The sequence below is a fragment of the Physeter macrocephalus genome, chromosome 18, assembly GCF_002837175.3.
Source record: "Physeter macrocephalus isolate SW-GA chromosome 18, ASM283717v5, whole genome shotgun sequence".
Classification (NCBI taxonomy): domain Eukaryota; kingdom Metazoa; phylum Chordata; class Mammalia; order Artiodactyla; family Physeteridae; genus Physeter; species Physeter macrocephalus.
The window spans coordinates 6,840,919-6,864,024 of NC_041231.1; the positions used below are offsets into that span (position 1 = coordinate 6,840,919).

At 62.7% G+C, this 23,106-nt stretch overlaps 1 protein-coding gene across 6 annotated transcripts in view; it reads right to left on the reverse strand.

Annotated features, from left to right (window-relative positions):
• IQSEC1 (IQ motif and Sec7 domain ArfGEF 1) overlaps window positions 1–20,826 on the reverse strand; it is a 68,628-nt gene extending 47,802 nt beyond the window's left edge. For all 6 annotated transcript variants that reach the window (XM_055079528.1, XM_055079527.1, XM_028478949.2 and 3 more), the window contains exon 1: window positions 20,731–20,826. In XM_055079528.1, coding sequence (XP_054935503.1) covers window positions 20,731–20,795 — 65 coding nt within the window. In that variant the 5' untranslated portion in view covers window positions 20,796–20,826. The remainder of the gene's footprint in view (window positions 1–20,730) is intronic.
• Between the last annotated feature and the right edge of the window lie 2,280 nt (window positions 20,827–23,106).

Genomic DNA, 23,106 nt, shown 5'->3' on the forward strand with positions numbered 1-23,106 from the left:
CCTGGGCGAGGGTGTGTGGGGTCCATCCGCCCCACTGGGAGTCCCGCTCTGTGAGGGCTGAGTGCCCGAAAGCCTCAGCCTCCGGCAAAGACCAGGACCCAAGACCGGCTCCTCCCTGAGAGGCCAAGCTCCGCACATGCACAACGGGGCCCCGAGGCTACAGAGCAGGAGGGGGCCGTCGGGGGGGGGGAGCTGCAGAGCGGCGGGCACCGGAGAGCACGGAGAGCTGCACACAGAGACGTCCGCGGTGGCCCTAGGGGCCCGGCCCTACCCACCAGCCTGAGGACGCCAGGCTCTGCGTCGTCGAGTTACCCCGGGCTCCTCCTCCCCTTCTCCAGTTTTCCAGACATGTCTTCTTGCGCCAGAGGCTGGTCTGTGATATGTTTACGCGGGGAAATGGCGGGATCACAGCGCCGGAGCTTCCGACAGCCCCGGGACGACGGAAACCACATAAGAACAGAGGACACATTTGAAGCCTCTCCGCCTCGTCTCTGCCAAACGAGGGGCTGGACGGGCTCCTGGCCGCCGCCTCCTAACCAGATGTCTGGGTTGGAATTCTGGCCCCACTGCTCACCAGCTGTGTGACCGCAGGCAGGAATCCTTCCGTGCCTCAGTTTCCTTTCCTGTAAAATGGGGGCGATTAGAGAGCCAACTTCACATGCCTGTTGTGAGGCTTTACAGAGTCGGTACAGGAAAAGTCCTTAAAAGTTGCTCGGCTCATAAAAGCGCTTTCTGATTGCTGTCTCCAGTTATTCTCTGACTGACAGGGCGTTGCCTGCATGTGCCAGCAGGCCCCTCCTTCTGCGGGTACCCCCCTGCAGCACTGAGCCACGGATGCGGGTGAAGGGCTCCCAGGGGAAGGCAGGAGGGTCCTAGAAAGGGGCCCAGGCCCCACAGCCGAGACGCCACACCCTGACTCTAGCTGGGGAGAGTCAGGGCAGGGGGCCCTCGGCCGCTTGGGCCACGGATGTCTAATTATGGCCCGGGAGGTCAAGAGCGACTTTTCTTAAGAAAGATGTAAGAGGAGGCTCGGGGCAGAAGCAGGGACCCGCTGCTCACTGCCAACACTGATGACGCTGACGACAGAAATACTCCTACCACCTGCAGCGCCAGCGGTGTCCTCAGCTGTCCGCGCAGCTCGTTTAGTCCTCCCGACTGCCCGACGCAGCCCCACAGGCACAGAGAGGTTGGGCCCATCCTGAGGTCACACAGCTCACGAGTGAAATCAGAACCCAGGCAGCCTGGCCTCAGAGCCGACCGACGTACGCCCTGTGCTTCTGAGTGAAACACACACACACACACACAGGTTTGGGTTATACAGCAGCCACTCTCCTCTGTAAACCTGCTGGGCACAGGAGCTGTGCTGGGTGTTTAACCTACGTGGCCTGTAACACAATCACCGTCCCCGGGGACCGAGGCGGGGGTGGGGGTGGGTGCTAGGCCACTGTCTCTTCTGTAGATGAGGAACGTGGGGCTGGTGGAGCTGAGTCACTGGGCCAAGGTCACCCATGCAGGGGACCTGACCCCAGGGGGGTGCACCTGCCAGCGGGCAGCCCAGAGGAAGGTGTGCGGTTGACATGCTGGGGGCAGAGCTGGGGTTCGGGGCCTGGGGGTCTCGGGGTCTTGCATGGTCATGAGATAAGCCAGCCCGGGCCGCGTGGTGCCAGCTGTGGTCACATGACACGGAAAAGCCACCCTCTTCCGAGTGGGCCGGCCCCACACAGAGGAAGAGCGATCTGCAGGCCTGCCCGTGGTTAGACGCCCGGGCCAGAGCCTCCCCTCCAGACTCCGGGCGGTACGCACAGGCCCAAGCAAGACAGCCTCCCAAACGCACACGCCCTCACGCCTCCAGGCCTCGTGGCCTCCGCCACGCTCTGTTCATTCTGAGTGACACACACACACACACACACACACACACACACACACACACACACACGGGTTTGGGTTATACAGCAGCCACTCTCCTCTGTAAACCTGCTGGGCACAGGAGCTGTGCTGGGTGTTTAACCTACGTGGCCTGTAACACAATCACCGTCCCCGGGGACCGAGGCGGGGGTGGGGGTGGGTGCTAGGCCACTGTCTCTTCTGTAGATGAGGAACGTGGGGCTGGTGGAGCTGAGTCACTGGGCCAAGGTCACCCATGCAGGGGACCTGACCCCAGGGGGGTGCACCTGCCAGCGGGCAGCCCAGAGGAAGGTGTGCGGTTGACATGCTGGGGGCAGAGCTGGGGTTCGGGGCCTGGGGGTCTCGGGGTCTTGCATGGTCATGAGATAAGCCAGCCCGGGCCGCGTGGTGCCAGCTGTGGTCACATGACACGGAAAAGCCACCCTCTTCCGAGTGGGCCGGCCCCACACAGAGGAAGAGCGATCTGCAGGCCTGCCCGTGGTTAGACGCCCGGGCCAGAGCCTCCCCTCCAGACTCCGGGCGGTACGCACAGGCCCAAGCAAGACAGCCTCCCAAACGCACACGCCCTCACGCCTCCAGGCCTCGTGGCCTCCGCCACGCTCTGTTCAGGGTTTCTGATTTCCAGAAGGGGAGTCCAGGCCAGAGACGAATGACGCCCGGCCCTCGCAAGCTCCCCCCCGGCTCCTGTGACTCTGCCGCCTAGGCCACGTTAACAGAGGTGTGTCGCCCAGAACGGGGAGGGGACGGTCTTGCTCTGCACTAGGTTCTGGGGGAGGAACGCAGGCAGACCAGGGCACGGTCTGGAGGGGAGGGGAAGGGGGCAAGGAACTGGTGGCCGTGTCCTCCATCCCGGGGCAACAAGGGCAGGCAGGTCTGCGGGGCCACAGGCAGCGTGCAGGCAGCCTGGAGGCTTCGGGAGGTGAGGCGTTTAGCAGTTCAGCTACTGGGGAAGGGCCGCCTTGGGGTAGTGCAGGCGTTCCGTCGGGGTCTGGAAAACCAGTCTTCAGGGACTGCTGTGGCTTGGGGCGGGTCGTCACCCACACACACCCACCCAGCGCGCCCCGTGGGAGCCCTGGCACAAGTAAGTCCATGTATTTAACCCCCGCCGTGACCCCGTGGGGAAGGCACGGCTCTCCCCCTTCCGCTGACGGGAAAATGGAGACTCAGGGTTCAGGGCTCGCCCAAGGATGCAGAGCTTGGAGCAGAGTCAGGATGCAAGTGCAGGCCATTCTCCCAGTCTCTCCCACTCTGACACATGCCTGGCCCAGGCAGCAGCGTACAAGGACGCAGGGTGGAGGTGAAGGGAGAAGTGAGTGTGTAAAGGGACAAAGAGCTGGTGTGCCAGCAAGAAGGGGGCAGAGGGCTTCCCCGGGGGACCGGGGAGGCCGCACCTACGCCGCTCACCCACCCTCCTCCCTGGCCGGGGTGGAGGCAGCATCTCCAGGGAGCACTAAAGCCTCGCAGCCTCGACCCCAGCTGGTAAGCGGTCCTCAGTGAAGACGGACGCCTGGCCGGCAACCGAAGGGACTTACGGATCCTGGCGGACACCCCTCAGCACTTCCCTCCCAGCGAGGAGAAGCTGGGGACCCCCCAGACCGAGGCCGGGCAATGCTAGGCACCTGCGCGGGCGGGCAGGTTGGGTCAGTGTGAGCTAGAGGGACCTCAGGAGGGGTGGCGAGCAGGAGCGGGTGCATCTCGGCCTGCAGGGCTGGGTGGACGGAGCGGCAGAGCGTGCGAGTCCACGGGGGGCCCTCAGGGCCTCCAGACGCCGCCGAGGCCCCAGACAGAAGGGCCGGGGGAGGCTGGAGCCACGTCCACCTGAACACCCGCCTCAACATCCAAGGTCACTTTGGGCTGCTTCATGAGGAGCACCATATCCAAAATGAGGGAGGTGGCGAGCTTTCTGGACAATCTGGAGGCGGCCCTAGGGCTTGGCAGGCTCAGGAGAGTCAGGAGAGTTCCTGCTTTTACCCAGTTCCTCAACTTGCTTTAATGAGGCTCTACGGTGATCACAAAGGAACTGAACAAACGTGGGTCCGGCCCCAGGCGCACCCTCTCTGCTGCCCAGCAGACCCCTGGAACACAGGCTCCTCTGAGCTCCCGCGTGGCGCCCACCCACCCCTGCAGCCGCCCCACCTCGGCCGATAGCAGCTCCATCCTTCCCGCTGCTCAGGCCAAAAATGTGACGGCAGCTCCGGGCAATTCTCTTTTTCTCACACCCAGCTCCGCGTCTGTCAGCAAACTGGGCCGCTCCACCTTCAAAACAGAGCCAGCACCTGACTGCTTGGCCTACCCCCCACTAGCCCGGTCTGCGCAGGCCTCACCTCTTCCCTGCCTCATGGCCACAGCCTCTCCAGCAGGCTCATCCGGCCCCTCTCACCCCTCCGTTCAGCAGCTGGGATCTGTTAAAACACAACTCGGACCAGGTCCCTCCTCTGCCGTCCCTCATGGGGCTTAGAGCCAAGTCCTCACAGTGACCCGGAAGGCTCTGCGAGACCGGCTGTCCCCCTGCTACCCCTCCTCCATGTCCCCTTGGCCATCCCACCCCCACCCTGCTGGCCTGCTGGCTGTTCCTCCACATTCCTGACACACTCCAACCGCAGGGCCTTTGCACATGCCTTCCCTCTGCTGGTGTCTTTTCCCAGACATCCACCTGGCTCACTCCCTCACCTCCTTCAGGTCTCTGCTCAAAGGCTGCCCGAGTCTCAGCGAGGACCCCAGCCCTCCCCCAACCTTCCCCTGCTGCATCTCTCTACGGTGGTATGCCACCGCCTCGCCACCATCTGTGGGAATGTCTGTCCTGTGAGATCCAGGCCCCAGAACGGCACCTGGCACATAGGAGGTGCACACACTCTGAACTACCCCTACCAAGCCAGGGAAGCCTCTGTAAGGAAACCCAGACTCCTGAGGGCTGCTCTGTCTGCCACGTGGACCGCAAGGTCTGTGGGAGCAGGACCCGGGCCCAGGTGGGCGCCAACTTACAACAAACTGCCTCAGCCGGGCTGGCGGGACCCAACCCTCCGGTAAGGTTTCAGATCCTGGTTGGGGATGGCGGGATACGGAGCCACTGAGACCCAAAACACACCCAAAGTGACAATTTCAGTGCAGAAAATCCACGCAAACGTGACTCAGAATTGTCTAGAAATAGGCTTTTAAAGGAAAGCCGGAAGCTTTTCTACCTCCCCGCCCCTAACCTCTGGGCTCAAAAGGGACAAGGACCCTCTGGCCGGACGCTGACCCCCCTCCCTCACGAGGTGGTGCCCAGGTGGCAGACCCGAGATAGCTGCAGAGCGCCTGGGGCACGTGGCCCCCAAACCGGGCTGGTCCCCAGACTCCCCCGGGAGAGTCGGCGGCCGATTCCCACCCATGTCTGGAGATGCCGAGAATTCAAAGGGTCAGCCAGCAGCGCGGCCCCTGACACGGGATTTCAAAAAGAGCCCCGGCTGGTTGAGGCCCGTGGCCTGTCTGGAATCCGGACTACCTAGCCAAGCCCCCCGTCAGACGCAGAGGAAACCGGGGCTCAGGAGGAGAGACCGGCCACACCCCTCCCCTCCCGCCGCCCCACAGCCCTGGCTCTGGAAGCCCGCCCGCGGGCGAGGTGCACACCCGAGGCGGGGGGCCTGAGTGCCGCCCACGGGGCTCTGTTTGGTCTACACAGAGCAGTGGCCACCATCTTCTTCTTCTTTCTCAAGTGAGAACTACGTAGCAGGAGTGCTCACTCACCCGGATTTCTGGCTTTTCTTAGGTAAAATCAGAAGAGAACACATTCCTGCGTGGCCTCCATCGCTGAGCTCAGAGGCGGCCACCTGCAGTGCCCTGGGCCCCCGCCGGCCGCCCGCCTCATGGTGGACGCCTGCCTGCCTGCCCCGCAGGTGCCGGGGCGGGCCCTGCCTCACTGGTGCCAAGGGCACAGAGCCACAGCCAGGGGCCCAAGTCCCCCGAAGGGGTGGCTTCCCCTGGCCTGACCTCCGGTTCCCAACAGTGAAACGGTCCAGCCAGGACCCTGCGGCAGCGGCCTGATGGCTCAGCCCCCTCTGGGGCCCCCAAGGGACATGGCGTCTGCAGGCCGAAGCCTAAGGATTCGGCCTGACCAGCTCCCTTACTGAGGCCTTAAACATAGCCACAGAGCTAATAAGATAACTTACTACAGAGTTTTGATTTTTAAAAAAAGAATGGTGATTTTAAAACCTCACCGGTTTTAAACTCTCTCGAGATTTTCTCTGCACCTGAAAAGTCTTATTCACCAAACCGTGGATGGGGCAGCTGGGCTGCACGGGGAACGCAACGTAGACCCCAAAGCAGCCGCCCAAGGGAAGGTCTGTTCTCCCTCAGGAGCCCCCCTGCAACCCCCTCCCCCGGGGCTGGTCACTTCATTCCGCGAACTGAAGCCAACTATATGACACACCCAGGTCAGGGCCAGGGGCGCGGGGGGACACGGACAATGACGACGGCTGGCGTCAGGAAGAGTCACGGGGGTGCGTCAGGCGCCACAGGCTGGCGAGCAGAGCCCGAGCCCCAGCGCCCAGGCGGGAAGCTTCCTGGCAGGCACGCACCCTCTGCCAGGACCCCAGAGGAGCAGCGGGGGGCGGGTGAGGGCTCTTCCCGGCTCAGGACACTGTGTGCAGGCTGAGCAGCGGAGGTCGGGGCCCACTGTGTGCACAAGGGATGGGAAAGCTCAGTCAGGCGGGACACACAGGGGCTGCAGGAGCCAGAGTGTTCAGGACCTCGCACGGCTTGTCGGGAGGGTGCACTGGACCGCACGGTCGGGGCAAGGCCAAGGGAGGGTCTAGGGCTTACCTGGGCTGGGACGGACGGCAGTGGCACCCTAGGAAGGGAACGCTAACTGTGGAGCACAGGCCCCTCAGCCCCCGAGTCGCTGCCTCCGCCTCCCCCCATCCTTCCCCTGCGGTGACCCTGGGGGCACAAGCAGGCCCTGACGACGCGATGGGGGAAAGGGCTGCTCCCAGGGACAGTGACGAGCCAGAAGGGCGAGACAGCTATGCCCGTCCTCACGTCCTGGAAGCCACGCTGGTGGGGCCAGAGGTCACCGAGAAGCTGGGGAGGCTAAGGACCGGACCGGGCTGTGAGGGCCTGGGGAGGGGAGGGAGGGAGGGAGCTGGGGCAGGAGGAGGACGGGCGGTGGCTGAAGGAGCTGGCGCTCCAGGGAAGGCCTGTGGTGTGCAAGCTGGCAGGGACCTGGGCACTCCTGAACGGCGATAGGAGAGGGCCCCGGAAGAGCACCAGAGGAGAGGGCCCCAGCGGGTAGGACCCGGCAGCCCGGTAGGACCTCTCCCCTGCCTTGCTTCTCCGAGAGGCGGTTGGGGGGGGGGGGCGGTCAGTGGGCTGCCCCCGACCCCCAGCAAGCTAGGACTCGGGCAGGGCCAGTTTCGGGAGCCCGAGGTCTGAATTAGACCAAAGCAAGAGAAATGGGGTTCACTCCGACCCTGTGTCCAGTTGCAGGGAGGGCCCTGACACTGGCCCTGGGTCTCCACCCCCGCGCCTCTTGGCCTCTGAGGAGGAGGACGGGTGGGTGAGAGGAGGGGATGGGCGGTGGCTGAAGGAGCTGGCGCTCCAGGGAAGGCCTGTGGTGTGCAAGCTGGCAGGGACCTGGGCACACCTGAACGGCGATAGGAGAGGGCCCCGGAAGAGCACCAGAGGAGAGGGCCCCAGCGGGTAGGACCCGGCAGCCCGGTAGGACCTCTCCCCTGCCTTGCTTCTCCGAGAGGCGGTTGGGGGGGGGGGGCGGTCAGTGGGCTGCCCCCGACCCCCAGCAAGCTAGGACTCGGGCAGGGCCAGTTTCGGGAGCCCGAGGTCTGAATTAGACCAAAGCAAGAGAAATGGGGTTCACTCCGACCCTGTGTCCAGTTGCAGGGAGGGCCCTGACACTGGCCCTGGGTCTCCACCCCCGCGCCTCTTGGCCTCTGTGACCCGCAGACCCCTCGGATGGCCCCTGAGCCTGGAACAGCCCCTCCCCGGCCGCCCAGCACCGTCCTCCCGGACGTGGGCGGACAGGTCGCTGGCCCGTGGCCGCAAAGCACCCCCTCCCCTGCCCCGAGGCCTGCCCTGCCGGGGATGAGGTCCAGCTCGCTCCGCCTCCTGCCTCCCGGGCTGCAGACCGGCTCTACTGGCACCAAGGCCTCCAGAAGTGGTTTTATACACGTATAAAAATACAGGACTCGGAACAATGAACTTCTCAGAGTGGGAGGCTATTTTTACAGCCCTGCTAACTGCGCCAGCATATTCAGCATCTCCCTGTTTGTCAGCTGCTGCCGGCGAGATGGGCCTCGGGCAGGAGCGGGGTCTCCTCAGGACGCGAGCGCACCAGGAGAGGCGCGGTGTTGGGATGCCCGAGCTGTGCGGCGTGGGGGCCGCTGCCTGGCACCCCCCACCCCAGGTCCTGAGTGCCCACACGGCCCTGCAGGGCACTCACCACTCCACGGTGTCCCGACGCGGGTCGCCAAGAGTACGGGCGGGCGGCCAGCACCCCGGGGTCCAGCCACCCTCCCCAAGCCTCAGTTTCCCACCTGCAGGGCAGGAGCGAGGCCGCCACCTCGGGAGTATGGAGTCGGGGACCCGCTGCCGGGCAAGGAGCCCTACGGACAGCCAATGCCGGGCCTAGCTGGACAGGAACCCTTCCAGGGGGCGAGGCAGCGCCCTTCCTCAGACAGGCCTGTTCTCACCAGCGCACGGCCAGAGGAAAGGAACAGAAGTCCACTGCGCAGCCAGGCCCTCGCCCTGTCCTGTCAACATATTTCCAAGTCGCCCTTCCGGCCCTGGGGAGGTGGCGGCTCCAGCATCCCTGGCGCAGGCCTGACTCCTAAACATAAAGAACGTCTGTCTACCCGCCCGCCTGCCGGAGGCCTGGCTGGACCTGCCGGCAGCTCTTTGTGACTCACTCCCATTAAAATAGCCCGGGGGGCCGGAGGGTCAGAGGTCAGCACCAGCAGCCTGCAGTCAGGTCCCGCGAAGGCCATCCCATGGGGCTCAGGGCACAGCAAACGCGGGGCATAAGGGTCACCCTGGCAACAGGGAAGGGAAAGGGGTTCTGCAGCTACCAGCCCCGCCTCCCCCACCTCCACTGTCTCCACCGCATGGAGCAGGCTGGTTATCTGACTGCCTTTTCCCCTGCATCCTGCGTCTCTGCCTTGGAAAGCTGGGCAGGGGCTGCACGCTGCTCGCCCCTTGCTCAGGCCTCCAGGGCTGACAACAGGGCTCGGGGAGCTCCGTGAGCATTTGCTGAATGAGTGAAGCTACACGAGCGATGCCACCAGGGGCTAAGGGGCCCCACTGAATCTGGGAAGTAGCATCCCTCGTTCGTTCGCTTATTCACTCAACAAACACAGAGATGAGAAGGATGAGGCCCACTGGACGATCAGGATCCAGAGCTGGGCACCAGGCGAACCTCCCAGCCTCCCCTCCCACACCTGTGCCCTCTCTTAGCTACTCCTGGACCGGGGGCCGCGTGCCCCTAACCCTCCCTGTAGGAGCTTTGGGCAGCGCCCTCAGCCCCTCGGCCAGGCATTTCACTGGGGCCGCCTCAGTCCGGCCCAGTAAGCCCGCAGCCAGGCTCGCTCCTCCCCCACTTACAAGCGGGGGCACCGACGCCTGCGGGGGGAGACTCATCCGACTCCCCCGACACACCCACAGCCGCGACGGGGCCTGGGACTCTGGACCTGCGCCCACGCCTGCTCCCTGGCCCGGCCGCCCGGCCCGGGCAGCACCAAACGGCCGCAGACACGGGCAAGTTTCTCTGAGGAACAGACGTGTGTTCTGCACCCAGAACGCCGCTCCCCAGGCCTCGAGGCTCAAAGGAACAGGGGCCGCGTGCAGGACACCTCTGCCCGCGCCCACCTCCCCAGCCCCGGGAGGCCTGTTGGCCGGCCCCGATGGGGCCTCGGACGGGAGGCAGGCGCAGGGAGCCCCTCCGCAGGCGGCAAATGTGCGCTTTTACCTGGGCTGGAATCCAGCTGGCGGGGAAGCCGCAGGCTCGGGTGGAGGCAGGGTCGTGGGGAAGGGGTGAGGGCCGACACAGGCAACCCCCAATCCAGCCCAGCCAGGGCCTCTGCTCGGCGAGGGGCTGCTCACGTGGCGTCACCAGCGGTCCCAGGGGGCCCCAACCTGCCTGAGGATCTCACGCCACATCCCAGGCACCAGAGCACCAAGCCGGGGGACAGGCCTAAACCGAGGGCAATGGGGCCTCTAATGCCAGCCCTGCAGCCAAACCCAGGATGGGCAGCCTTTCCAGAGAAAGGCTGTGAAAAAGCCTTTTATTCTCCCCAGCGCCATCTGGACGAGGACCAAGGGAAGGGTGAGGCCCGGACATCTAGGACCCTGCGCCTCACCCCCAGGACGGCTGGCTGGGAGGCCTGGCACCCACCCTGCCACTCCTCACATGGGCACCCGAGGGAGCTCGGGAGACAAGGGTCTCTGCGAGGGGAGGCTCACGAGGTCTCACCACGGAGCTCCAGACGGGCAACTAAGGATCGGGCCACGCGGGCCCATATTCCAGCTTGGTAACAATAAGACGGAGCTGGGCGGCAGCCACACCCATGAGAGGGCAGGCGCTCTCCCACCGCCACAGCCCTCACCACTCCCTAGAGCCCGCCCACACCTGGCCTGCTCCTCTCCCTCACGCCGCCTTCCTTTCAGAGCATCTGCATTTGCTTGCCATGCTTGCAAAGGACCAACATTCGAGAGCCAAGGCAAAGAGCAGAAAAGTCAGATCTGCAGCTCCGGGATCTGCTGTTCCCAAGGAACCTGATTTAGAACACCAAGTCCCGAGGGGCAGGGCTCCAGAATTCCCACAACTCTGCACAGCGGTGGGAACGCCCAGGCCTTCCGCCGTGTCGCACCCTCTGAGCGTTTGGTTTTTGCAAGACCCACCAAAGTGGGTCCACATGGAGGACGATCCACGATCACGTAGCCGTCACGGCCACCAAACTTCAACTCGCCAGACGTCCTCCTTCCTCGATGTCACGCGGCTAGGATGTAACTTAAAAAGCGTGCATCCAAACCCGGATGCCCAGGTGACGTCCCGGGGTTTGCCCACCTCAGCAGCCCCCTTCACCCGTCTGTGCAAGGAACGGTGCCCTGCAGCTCGGGAAGCGCCCGCAGGGAGTGTAGGGCGGCTCTGGGAGGAGGTCAGACCAGGTCGAGCTCCAGCTGCCCCACTGCCGGGCTGAGTGACCCCGGGCAGGTGACCTCACCTCTCCAGGATTCCGCTGGCTCATCCCAGCAATGGGTATCGCTCCCGCCCACTACCCAGCAGGCAAGGGGGAATCAAGTGAAGACAGGCTTTGCCAACTGCAAGCCCCCGTGTGAGCGCGGGGGGTGTTTCTGCTCTACACACGGACGGACAAGGGCTTGGCCAAGATCCTCTGCCGGGTCTGTCGAGGCCGGATAGAGATGTGGGAAACGTGGTCTCCAGTCCAGCACCAAGCTAAGCACTCCCTGCTCGGGAACCGGGAACACCCTGGTGCAGCTGCACAGAGCTTCATCCTTTCGCTCCGCCCCCAGGTTACCTGAAAGTTTACAAAACTGCTCCCCTCACCAGGATCTCATCTGCAGACAGCATCGCCTCTTCCCTGTCTGTATTTTTTTCTTGCCCACTTCCTACAGCCTGCCCTCTGCCAGACACTCACCCCCGGCTAAGCCAGGGCGGTTCTTGTTGGTTTTGACCGTTTGACTGCATGAGGATGACCGGGGCTTTCAATCCCTGGGCGCGCATGGAAAGATTTTTCCAAACACACACACACACACACACACACACACACACACACACACACACACACACACACACAAGCACGCACACAGCCAAAAATCTTCCCAGCTGAGCCAAATTAAATAGAGGCCTCTAGTTATTTCCATACGTGCGACATGGACTTAAATAAAGCAGTTCTCTGTGGCAGGCTCCAGCCGACTGGGCTGGGCCGGGTCCCAGGGACTCTACCCACCCGCCCTCTGGGCAGGGCAGGCAAGAGGCACCGGCTGGGGAGGTGGCTCGGGGGAGCGGGCGGGCAGAGAGAGGACAGCCGGCATGCAGGCGTCCCGTCTGCAGCCCACCCTGTCGGCCAGGGCCCGGCGGGGGGCCCTCTCGGAGCCCGGGACGCTCTCGGGCCAGCTAGCTGTCCGGCCCCATCCTAGACGGCGGGCCTCCAAGCTGTTCTCGCCCCCTCCGCTGCGAGAAAGCACTTCCCAAACTGCAAATCATCCGAGCCCTTGCCGACCTAAGATCTTCGTCACAGTCTGACTCCCTGGGGCAGTGCCCGCGCCCCCTCCCACGGGGCCCTGCACACCCCTCCCCTCGTGCTCCAGGCTGTGGCGCTGTCCATGCCCTTCCCGGGACACTGGGTGCCCGTGACGGAGGGGGCACAGCCCATACGAGGCCCCGGGACGCCCTGCCCGACAGTGAGCTGGCCCTGGGACGGGCGCACACGTTGTGTGTCTGTGTCCTCAGGGCCAGCACATCCTCGGACGAGTGAAGGAAGGAACTGACGGTGACGAGAATCACTGCAGAGCAGCCGGTGACAGCCACGCGCCCAGACCGCTGAGCACCTCGCAGGGCACTAACTCACCGCCCGACAACTTTTTCCTCAACAGAGGTTTATTCTTCACAGTAGTTTTAGGTTCGCAGCAAAACAGAGCGTCGAGTACAGGGTCCCCACACGCCCGCCCCGACACGCGCACAGTCGTACCCCCACCAACACCTCCACCAGGGCGGCGCCTCTGTCACAGTCGGGAACGCGTGGACACCTCGCCGTCACCCAGGGGCCGCGGGCCACTGAGGGCTCACGCTCGCAGCTAAAGGCAGAGGCAGGTGCTCTGTCACCTAGCCGTTCAGTCGACAGAGAGGGTGAGACACAGAGGTAACGTAACTGAGCGAGTGGGGCCGGGAGAAGCGGGGGGGCCGACCAAGGCACCGGGCCGCCGGCCGACGGGCCCCCGTGCTTCACACCCACGCCTCTGCCATCCCTTCCTCGGGAGGGGCGCCCACCCGCCTCGCCTGCCCCCCGGCGCCCTCCTGCCTCTCAGGCCCCCGCCCGCACGCGGCAGCCGGAGCCGGAACGGCGAGGGCCCGGGGAAGCATGCTGCCCCTCATCCTCCCGGAACAGCGGCACCCGGCGAGCAGGAGCCGTGCGACCGCGGCCAAGTGACTAGGCCTCTCCGCGCCTCAGTTTCTTAGCCGTAAGACGGGGGCGCTGTCCAGCTCACAGGGCCGCCGTCAGGGCCACACGGTAACGCGCGCAAGTCCTCACCTGGGGCCTGCGAATCGGACGTGCTGGGGGCTGCGACGCACGGCTGGCGGGCGGCGGGCGGCTGGCAGCAGGAAGAGACCTTAAGGAGCGGCCTTTACTCAGGACCCGGCGTCAGACCGGGTGACCCAAGGCCAGCCCCCGCCTGGGGAGAGGGCGGGCAGCGGTTCAGAGCAGGAGTGCGCTGGGGCTCGGGCACGCCGTGGCTTTTTAACTGAATCTGGTTGCGGGCCCTCCGTGTGCCCAGCGCTGTGTCAGACGCCGGGGCGGTGACAGCGGTATGTTAACACGTTCCTAAGGACCAGACCAACTCACATTTCCTGCGCACCCACCGTGTGCCAGGCTGAGACACGATGCAGGGCGGGGGGGGCGGGTGTGGGGGCCAGGATGACTCCAGCTTCTATCCAGAGCCCGAGCCAGGGGTGGGCGGGGAGATCTGGGGAGGGCGAGGCCGTCAGGAGCCAGGTCAGAAGCTGCAGGACAGAGAGGAAGGACGAGGGCCTGGCCGCGAGGGCTTGGAAGGAGCTGCAGTGGTGCGTGTGGATGTCTCTTAAGCCAGAGGAAAGAGCACTTGGGGGCCACGTGTCAGGCCACCCAGAGGCCAGGCGAGGTGAGAGGCCGCTGTGCGGGGGGGACAGGGGCGCAGGGGCCACTGCTACCCCACCGCCGGGCGAGGGCAGCCCCGGGGCAGCAGGCGGGGCCCCGTGGGGACACCGGGCAGGGAGCCCAGTCCCGCCTGGGGGCCTGCGGGGTGAAGGCCAGCGCCTCGGGCTTCCCACCCGACGACCCGAGGGAGGGGCCTCGCGGGCCTGGCCTCCCCCGGGGGGCTGGCGTCACTCGGGTCTCAAGGCCGGGAAACCGGGCCAGGCTCTGGGTTCCCAGGCTGGGCCACCACAGCCAAGGGCCACTGGAGGAACGCAGATGTTCCCCGAGGACCCACCCCGGCCACACGACACCTCCACTGCCAGACATGAGGCTGACTGCACGACAGGTCCTTGATTTAAAATCAACAGAATGTCTGGGATCTGCCTCAGAATAATCCGGGGGCAAGGAAGTAAAAGTGCCCGTGGGAGCCGTTAGGCCATTCTCTCTACTTTGTATATGTTTGGAGTTTTCCGTAGGAAAGAGTTTAAAATAGTGCCAAGAATCTGCTGTCCACATCAAGGCCTATCATCTTCCTGGGCCATTCTGCCATCTTTACTGCATGGGGGAAAGAAACCCAAACCCTGCCCATTTAATTTATGGCTTTGAGAAAGTCAAGGCCGGAGGGAACGGAGAAGCCGAATCTGCAGGGCCGCACCTCGCCCCTCTCGCGGCAGAGGAAAGAGCCGTTTCCCAATCACTTCCTCTCCGGCCCCAGGCCCCAGCACGGCACTGAGCTACCCTGGGGCCTGTCCGGGGTCTACACGGGGAAATAAGACCGATTCATAAGAACCCGGGAGCAGCCGGCAGTTCCTGAACAACTGCCACCAGCCCCTCCGCGGGGGAGCCTTCCTGACAGCGTCAGGGGACCTGGAGGGCCCTTCTCACGCCGGGTGGCCTCCCGGGTGACCTCATGGGCCAGCAAACATGCTTTTGAGATGCCAGGCCACCAGCCAGAGCTGCAAGGGTGCCGCGCCCACTGCGAAGTGGGCTCTGCTCTCCACACGTGGCTGCTGGGAGAACCCAGTGCTGCTCTTTGGCCTGGGGTTGGGGGGGGTCCCACACATTCCTGTCTGCCCCCCGCCCCTTCCTGCCTCTGCCTCTGCCTCATCCTCCATCCTTGAAAGCCCAAACCCTCGCCACAACAAGGTCAGGGAGGGGGAAAGATATACTGTAACCTGAAGACCAAATCTACATTGTACAAAACTTAAATATGTTATTTTCATTTCCTCACCTCAGTTTCCTGTCCGTAAAATGGGAATAATACCAGCTACTTACTTCACAAGCCTCTTGGGAGGTTCAAACAGGATAAGTGTGTGTAAGATTCAAAGGCCACCCAAGCGTCAGATATTACCATTTTTATTCTGTGGCCCATTCCAGTCTGGATCAAACCTGTGCCAACTCCAGACCCACCAAACCCAGCCAAGCCCTCCCCCTTCCCTGCAGGTGCCCAGCTGCACGTTTCCCAGTCTCTGGGCAAAACACTCCACTGTCCATCCTCCGTGGGAGGTTGCAATCCTCAGCTGTAAGCAGAGGCTAGGAGCACACACACAAGCCCGCGGGGCGTGCCACCCCTCACCAAGGCTGCCATCTGGGTCCTCCAGTCACCGCCGCCACGCACCACGAGCAGCCCTGGCCCTGCCCGCAGCCAAAAAGAGGGGCCATCCACTCCTGTCGAGGAACAGCGCCGTGGAACCCCTCAACTCTGAAAGAGTGAGAAGCTACCGTCTACCAGGTGTTTACATTACACGTTTAAGCACTCATGTAATGAGCTCTTACTGTCACTCACCTTCTGCAAACGGGGAAACCAAGGCACAGAAAGGCTAAAGAACATTCCCAGGATCACAGAGAGTGTGAGGCCCAGGGCAGGGGTCGCAGGCTACAGGAGCTGCCCCCCAACCGCTGGACCAAACATCCTCCCCTCAGCAAATGACCACAGGGGTCCCGCGGTCCTCACAGAGGTGGAAACCGAGGCCCAGAAAGGGGACGTGACGTGATGCCTGACGCCAGGGCTCCCAGGGACGCCTCCTCTCTCTGGAATAATCAGGGTGATAATCAGGAAAAATAATAACACTGACAATGACCATAACTGATATTTACTGAGCTCTTTCTATAACACAGTAAGGCACCAGGTTTCACTCGGACGACTGCATCCAGTTCTCACACCACCGAGCCTCCCAGCCAGAGACAGAAAAGCAAACACCGTTTGCTTCCATCTTCCATCTTCAGGCATCGGGAAGAAAGTGCACACATTGGCAGACAGACGCGGACCCTGCCTGGACCACAGCCATTTCGGGAAACCCAGACAAGAAGGCTGCCTCCCAGCTGGGACTCTTTCAAATCTTCCAGTTTTTTAAATATGGTCCTTCTCGCCTCCCGTGGGATGGAATTCAACAGCCCACATGCATGTGTGCCCCTCAGGACGTCAGAGGCCATGCCCCTGGGCTTCCTCACCACGTACAGGCCAGCTGTGCTCGCACGGGCCCCTCAGCGAGTCAGGGGCAGTTGGCTATCGTCCCTGAGACCCCGTGCCACGCTGAGACTGGCCTGGGGGTCAGCGTGCCACCCTCAAAATGCGGCAAGTACTTGGGACCAAGGGCATCCTCCAGCATCCTGCTGGAGTGTCTGGGGACGGAGCTCTGGGGTCTGTCAAGGTATTAGGAGAATGGAGAGAGATGTCATCAACCTGCCTATAGCTGCTTGGGGACACTCTGGGAATCCTCACAGGAGGGGATACTGGACTCCCGTTCTGTGGTTTGGGAAAGATGCAAAAGGTTCTGTTTGCGATGTGACATATTTTGCTGAAGGTTATTTAGTCTGAGAGGGAGCAGAGCCTGGCTGTGAGGAGTGCAGACCTCGGAGCCAGGTGGACGGAGTTCAAAGCTCAGCGCTCGGGGCTACTGGCTGGGGACCCTGGGCAAGGCATGTAACCTTCCCCCAACTGAAAAATGGGCCCAGCAGAAGCTCCTTCTCATAAACTGCTTTGAGAACTAAGTACTTCATACAGAGTTCACCAAATGGCAACCGCTGCTATCATTATTATTATACCAACCTTTGAACAAAGAGGAAAAAACAATGTCGTCAGAGTTTCCCCACCTATACAAAGAGGGAGGGGACTCTGGCTATGGTTCTACACCTGGGCCTTAAGTTCACATTAAACTGTCTCCGTGTTAGGAAACTGCAAACCAAGGAAATGAAATGGAAAGAACGGTCCTTTCCATCAAGGAGCAGAGAAGCTACAGCCATGTACGAATAAGGCATTAAAAGCTATTAAAGTCAGAGCAACTAGGACCAGGCCCAGCGCCCCACGCAGACTCCAAAAACCAGCAAGGAGGAAAGCAGTGAGGATACGTAATGATGGGCCAAGGGCTGCTGCTCCTTTTTGGGCACGTACCAGGGGTCCTCAGCCACCAGGCAGAGCTGCACGGGCCCCACAGTGTACTCTGGGGTCCCACCTCACAGATGAGAAAATCCAGGCTCAGACAGGGGAGGCAATATATCCGAAGCCACGCAGCTGGGAAGAGTCAGGGTTCTGTGCAAGCCCGAGGTCCAGGCCCCGGGACTCACGGCTTCACACGAGTAATCTGGTTCCCCTACGTGGAGCCCAGGGACTGGCAGAGCAGGTGCTTGGTGACTGTTTGGTGAGTGAATAAAGGAACACAGGAAGTGGGACGTGGCTGCCCCCGGGGCCGCACACGTCTCTCCAGAGAACAAAGCGCCCTCCGGGCCGGAGCGCAAGTACATCCGCCGGCGCGCTGCTCGCCACGATGGCCCAGCACAAACCGCAGCCCGGGGCTCGGGGGCACACGCCCAACCCAAGTGCAGGCACCGCAGCCGGAAGAGCAGCAGTTACCATGCCACGTCCTCCAGCACGATTGCCACCACCTTCCCCTCAGGAGCCACTCACGCAGTAGGAACAGTCAGATTCTCTAAGGCCAGACCGATTACTTCTTCAAGAGCCGTAATGGCCTTTAAACTCGTTACGATTTGCTTTTTGAGAACAAATAATAAATCACACTCAACAGCCTTGGCACACCCTCCCCACCGCCCCCCAGGAACACACAGTTCCAGGGCACCCGGGCTATCTCCACAGGACTCTCCCCTGGCTGGGTCCAAACCCATCAGCCCTGTGCCGTCGCCTTGCCTCTGTGCTTACTGGGCGGATATTCCACACGTCATCATAATGCAGAGGAAATTTACAAAAGAGGAAGGAAGAAAATCCAATGGGTCCCTGGTGGTGGGAAGCACCTAGAGCTGACCTGGGCCAACTCTGCGTCTGACCGAGGACGGGGCAGCCAGCCCAGCGAGGGCTTTTAGCCGCCCGCTGGGAGGGCCTCGGGCCCCTCTGTGAACCAGCAGCACCATTCCCTGTCACGGGGGGTGGGAAACAGAGGTTCGCAGGGTGTGGAAACTTGCATAAACTCACAGAGCTGAGATGGGGTTTGGAATAACGTCTGTCCGCCTCCCCAAGCCCTTCTTTCCTGACGCCCTGAGTCGCCCTGGACCCACGGATTCTCCCAGCAAACCACGATGGCACATTCCAGAGCCCAGCCGGATGACACCCGCACACGCACACACGTGTACACTGAGCTCCCGGAGCCTGGAGTCCTGTCCATACTCTTCCAGAAGGACCTATCTGTCCAGTCATCACGCTGTTTGACTGTGCAGCTGGCAGTCCTGTCCGTGTTTCGGAACCAAAGCTGTGTAAATATTAGCACAACCAGCTCAGAGTCCGACTTCCTTGAGCGAAAGCCCAAGGATGGCGGCAGGGCTGGCAGGGACCCTCCGCAGGCCTCCATCAGATCATGTGGGTTCTACTCTGGGCTCGCCTTGTAATACTCTGGTCATGTCCCTGGATTCCCTGCCTCTATGTGCCCATGTTGAAAGGTAGGGTGGGAGAGGCTCAAAGAGCAGAGCACCCAGGACAGATGCCAGGCATGCTGTTGGCCGGGGGGCGAGGCCGTGCTGGGACAGGTTGCCTTGGACCTGTTACACGGTGGGGGTGTCCCGAGGCCTCTGGCGCCTGCTGGGTCCTCTCTGTGTTCAGAGAAGGGGAGATGGCCCTCCCGTAAGGACTCTGGGCTGGGGGCAAGCTGGCCAGCCCAAGGAGCGCCCTGCTAAGCCTCCACAGGCCAGGGCTGGGCTGATCCTCTCCCACCCTCCCCCAGGCACTCCGTAGCAAATGGGCCCCACCTGCTCAGAGGCCCGAGGGTGAGCTGCGGGCTGGGGCTGAGCAGGGCTTAATCTCCAGGGCACCTGGCCCGGCGGAGACCAAGGAGCAGCTGCTCATCACCAGCTCTGACCACACAAGGGCCCAAGCAGGCTTCTCTATATCTGGAAGATTTAGATTGGCTACACGGAGGGACTTCCAATGAGAAGAGGTGCAGGACGTAGGAACATGCAGAAGAGGTGGCCACGGACATCCCAACGGGAAGGGTGGCACCGGACAAGTCCTAACGGACGGAGAGTCTCCTCAGGCTCTCTCTGCTGGCGATGGAGGAGGCCCAGCCAGCGGAGCATGCCGACTGCCGTGTCCCCGCTAGCCTGTGGCCCCAGGAGGACAAAGACTCTGAGTTTTGCTCACTGCTGTGTTCCCAGTGCCTAGAGCAGGGACTGTATACAGCAGGCACTCACACCACAGAGCCTTGGTGCTGACAACAGAAGGCTCAACCTCAGTTTGCTCCCCCGCAACGTGGGGATGCGGTACCGCAAGGACAAGAACGCAGAGGAATACGGGGTGGACAGCTGCGCACGGCAGCGGCACCGGCACCGGCACGTGTGGGATGTGAATATGTGACTCCCCCTGCACCATTCTCGGACTGATGCCATTGACTCCAGACAGCTGGTCCTGCAGCTGCAGCCTGCCTGGCCTCCACCCCAGACGCAAGGAGCCATGGGTCCCTGGGAACCACACCCCACAACCCCACGTGGAGCCTCAGTCCCAGGGCCCTGGCCCCTGAGGTGAGGTTGGGGGGCGCAGAGAGGAACATAACGTGCGTTCTCAGCGCACCTGCCAGACGCACACTGCAGAATTTCTGAACTCAGAGATCAAACGGCTGAAGGTGGGCTCCCGCCGCAAGGGGCCTGACACAAGCCAAGACAGTTTGTCAACAAATCCCCTCCGCCCCACAGCCCTGCTCCCCCGGTGGGCCCGCAGACAGCTCAGGGGGCAGCTGTGCTGGCGGGCAGAGCGAGGAAATCGATATTCCCAGCACACACACGCTCTCTCCCGCTCTCTCCATAAACACAGGCCCTTGGATGCCCAGCCAGCCACCCGCAGGCCCCGAAGAAGAACAGGGACGATCTCTGGGGCACACACTCATCCCCGCCAGACTCCATCCCGGGCCGCACCAGACACACGTCAACAGACGCCCCCAACCCCACCAGCGGCCCCCTCGCAGCCCCGCTCAGACACAGCAGCAGCCACACAGAGCTCGACCTTCCTGCTCCAGGTGCCCCGGTGCACTCCCAGGCGTCCCCGCCAGAGCACACCCGGGCACCTGCGCACAGCCCCGCACACGCTCCCCGGGGGCCTCCCGACAGAGCGGACACAGGCCCAGGGTCCAGCATCAACAGGCCTGTGCGAGGGCTCCCTGACACCTCCGCCGGCCTGCCACCAGACACAGCACAGACGCCCGCTGGCCACGCTCCCTCCCACAAACTCCCGGCCCCCTGCGGGCCGCCTGCGCCGGATACCAACTCCCAGCGGTCTCCCCACGAGCCTCGCCCACACGGGCTCCCATCCGACAGTCGCTGACGAGCGCGAACGCACACCCTCCCCCGTTCTCGGGCCGCTCCTGGCCCGCACGCACACTACCGGGGAGCGCTGCCCCCGGAGCCCCCCAACCCCTCGCTCACACTCACTCGGACCCGCGTCGCACGACCGCACAAGCCCACCCCGCTCAGCCGGCCGCCCCGCCCCGGCCCTTACCCGCTGTCAAGCTCCAGCTCCAGCAGGGACTGCGTCCGCTCCGAGTTGCAGTGCAGGCACCACATGGCGGCCGCGGACGGAGCTGGCGGGGCCGGGCGCCCGGGACCCAGGCCGGGCCAGCGGCGGCCGGACCCGGGCCGACACCCGACCGCCCGCGCCCTGCCCGCGCCCTGCCCGCCCGCCACGCGACCCCCTCGGGTCGCCCGGCCCAGCGCCCGCAGGTCCCCGGCGCTCCCGACCCCAAGTCCGAGCCCCAGGCCAGCCGAGTCCGCCCCGCCGCCGCCCGCCGCCCGCCGCCCGCCTGGCGCAGCACAAGGCCAGGCCGGAGGAATGTGGCCCCGGCGGGGGCGGGGCCGGGGCCGTGGCCGTGGGCGCGGGCGCGGGAGGAAGGCGCGAGGGGCGGGGCCGCGGGCGGCGGGGCGAAGGGCGGGGCCGTGCCGCGGGCGGGAGGGAGCGAGGGGCGGGGCCGCGAGCTGGAGCGGGATTCTCCCCAGGCAGCATCATCCCCTGTCCCAGACGTGGGCCCTCTCCTGGGAGGACTGCGCACTCCCTCCAAGACGGAGCCCCCAGTAGCCATATGTCCCTCCCAAACGTGTAAGCACAACAAATACAAAACCCCAAACCAGCCAACGGCAGCCTACTCTGCCAACGGCGCCAACCTCTGCCACTCCTGGCTTTGGCCTCAGTTTATAAAACGGGGCTTTTGCTTTCCCAGACAGTGCGGGTCTGGGCTCTGACACCCCTGCCCTGGAGATAGGGGAGTGGGTCCCATCCTGAGGCTGGGGATACCGTTTAGGGGACTTTTTGGGTAGGATCTGATGGAAGCAGCTTCTTTCTCCCTAAGCCCACCCAACCCTTTGCCCTCCCCTCACCCAGAGACAACTTCCAGACCCCCATGACAAGCTTAAAGTAATACTAATTAGCATTTTAGAGCTTTTTACTGACATTTGGTCCTCAAGACAACATTGTGATGCAGGTGGAGTTATTACTGACCCCACTTTCCAGAAGAGCAAGCTGAGGCTCAGTTTAACTGGGTTAACTCTGAGAGGCTTTGCCTCACCTTCACGGCTCCCAGGCTGCACAGCTCTGCCTACTAGAAGCAATCATGCCTTGCTGTTCTCAGTTTGCACATGTTTTGTATTGTCTGTCCTCCGGCTCCTCCTTGAAGGCAGGCACAGTGCCCAGCACCCACACTTGTGGAATGCCCAAATGTAGTTGGGAGACCTCAAGCAGATAGACACGATCAAAACCCCACCTGTCCTGGGCCGCCCCACCCGCAGGGACATCTCCTGGAGGTCCAGGCAGCTGGCAGGTCTGCAGGTGTCAGGAAGCCGTGGGAAGGCACGCACGCAGGGGCATCTGCCCTTCTGACTCTTTCATTTGGAGGGAGGGGGTGGTACAACGGGCCCGATGAGGAGCATTATTCCCAGATGGGGAACTGGGGCGGGTGGGGAACAGTGGAGGAAGAGGGCTGGGCTGGCCCTGCTTGCGGCCCGGGAAAGGGCAAGCCCTAGCGCCGGTTTAGTGCTCCAGGGTTCCCAGGCGGGAGGCTGGGCAGGAATCCACAGCCCATCTCCACACGCCTCCTCTTCACTTCTGATGTTTTCTTTGCTACATTAGAAATAAATGAAGACCCGCGAAGGAAGTCCCGTGCGCCGCCTGCGCGGGCAGGGGTCCCCAAGTGGGTCGCGGAGACGACGGAGGCCTTTTGGCGTTGTTTGACCCCGTGACCGCCGGGGCCTCGACCCGCGAGGTTGGAAAACTTACAGGGTGCACAGGCGGCCTCGGCTCTACAAACAACCAGCTGGGTGTTTAAAGCCCTAAGTAAAGACGAAATCAGACGCGTGGGAGCATTTTTCTTTTAAACAATAAAGGTCATCATTCGGAAAAAAAAATAAATAAAAATAAATGAAGACACAGGATGGGAGAAAATATTTTCAAATTATGCATCAAATAAGGGTCTAGTATCCATACTAGATACAGGACTCTTACAACTGAATAATACAATGGCAAATAACCCAGCTAAAAAATGGGCAAAGGATCTGAGCAGACACTTCTCCAGAAAAGATACATGAATGGCCAATAAGCACATGAAAATTGGCTCAACGTCACTAGTCGTTAGGAAAACGCAAATCAAAACCACAGTGAGGTATCACCTCACAGCTACTAGGGTGGCTGGGATCAAGATGGACCAAAGCCCCTCCACACAGGGTTCTGGAAGGAGAAGACCTTCACATGCTGCATCCTGGCTGGGGGTGGGGACATGGGAGGGGATATAGTTGATAGGGTTGAGACAGTCCAGTTGGGGAGGGGGGTGGAGAAGTCTCAACCCAACTTGAACTGCCCTCTAAAAATAGGCTGTAATAAATGGAGCCA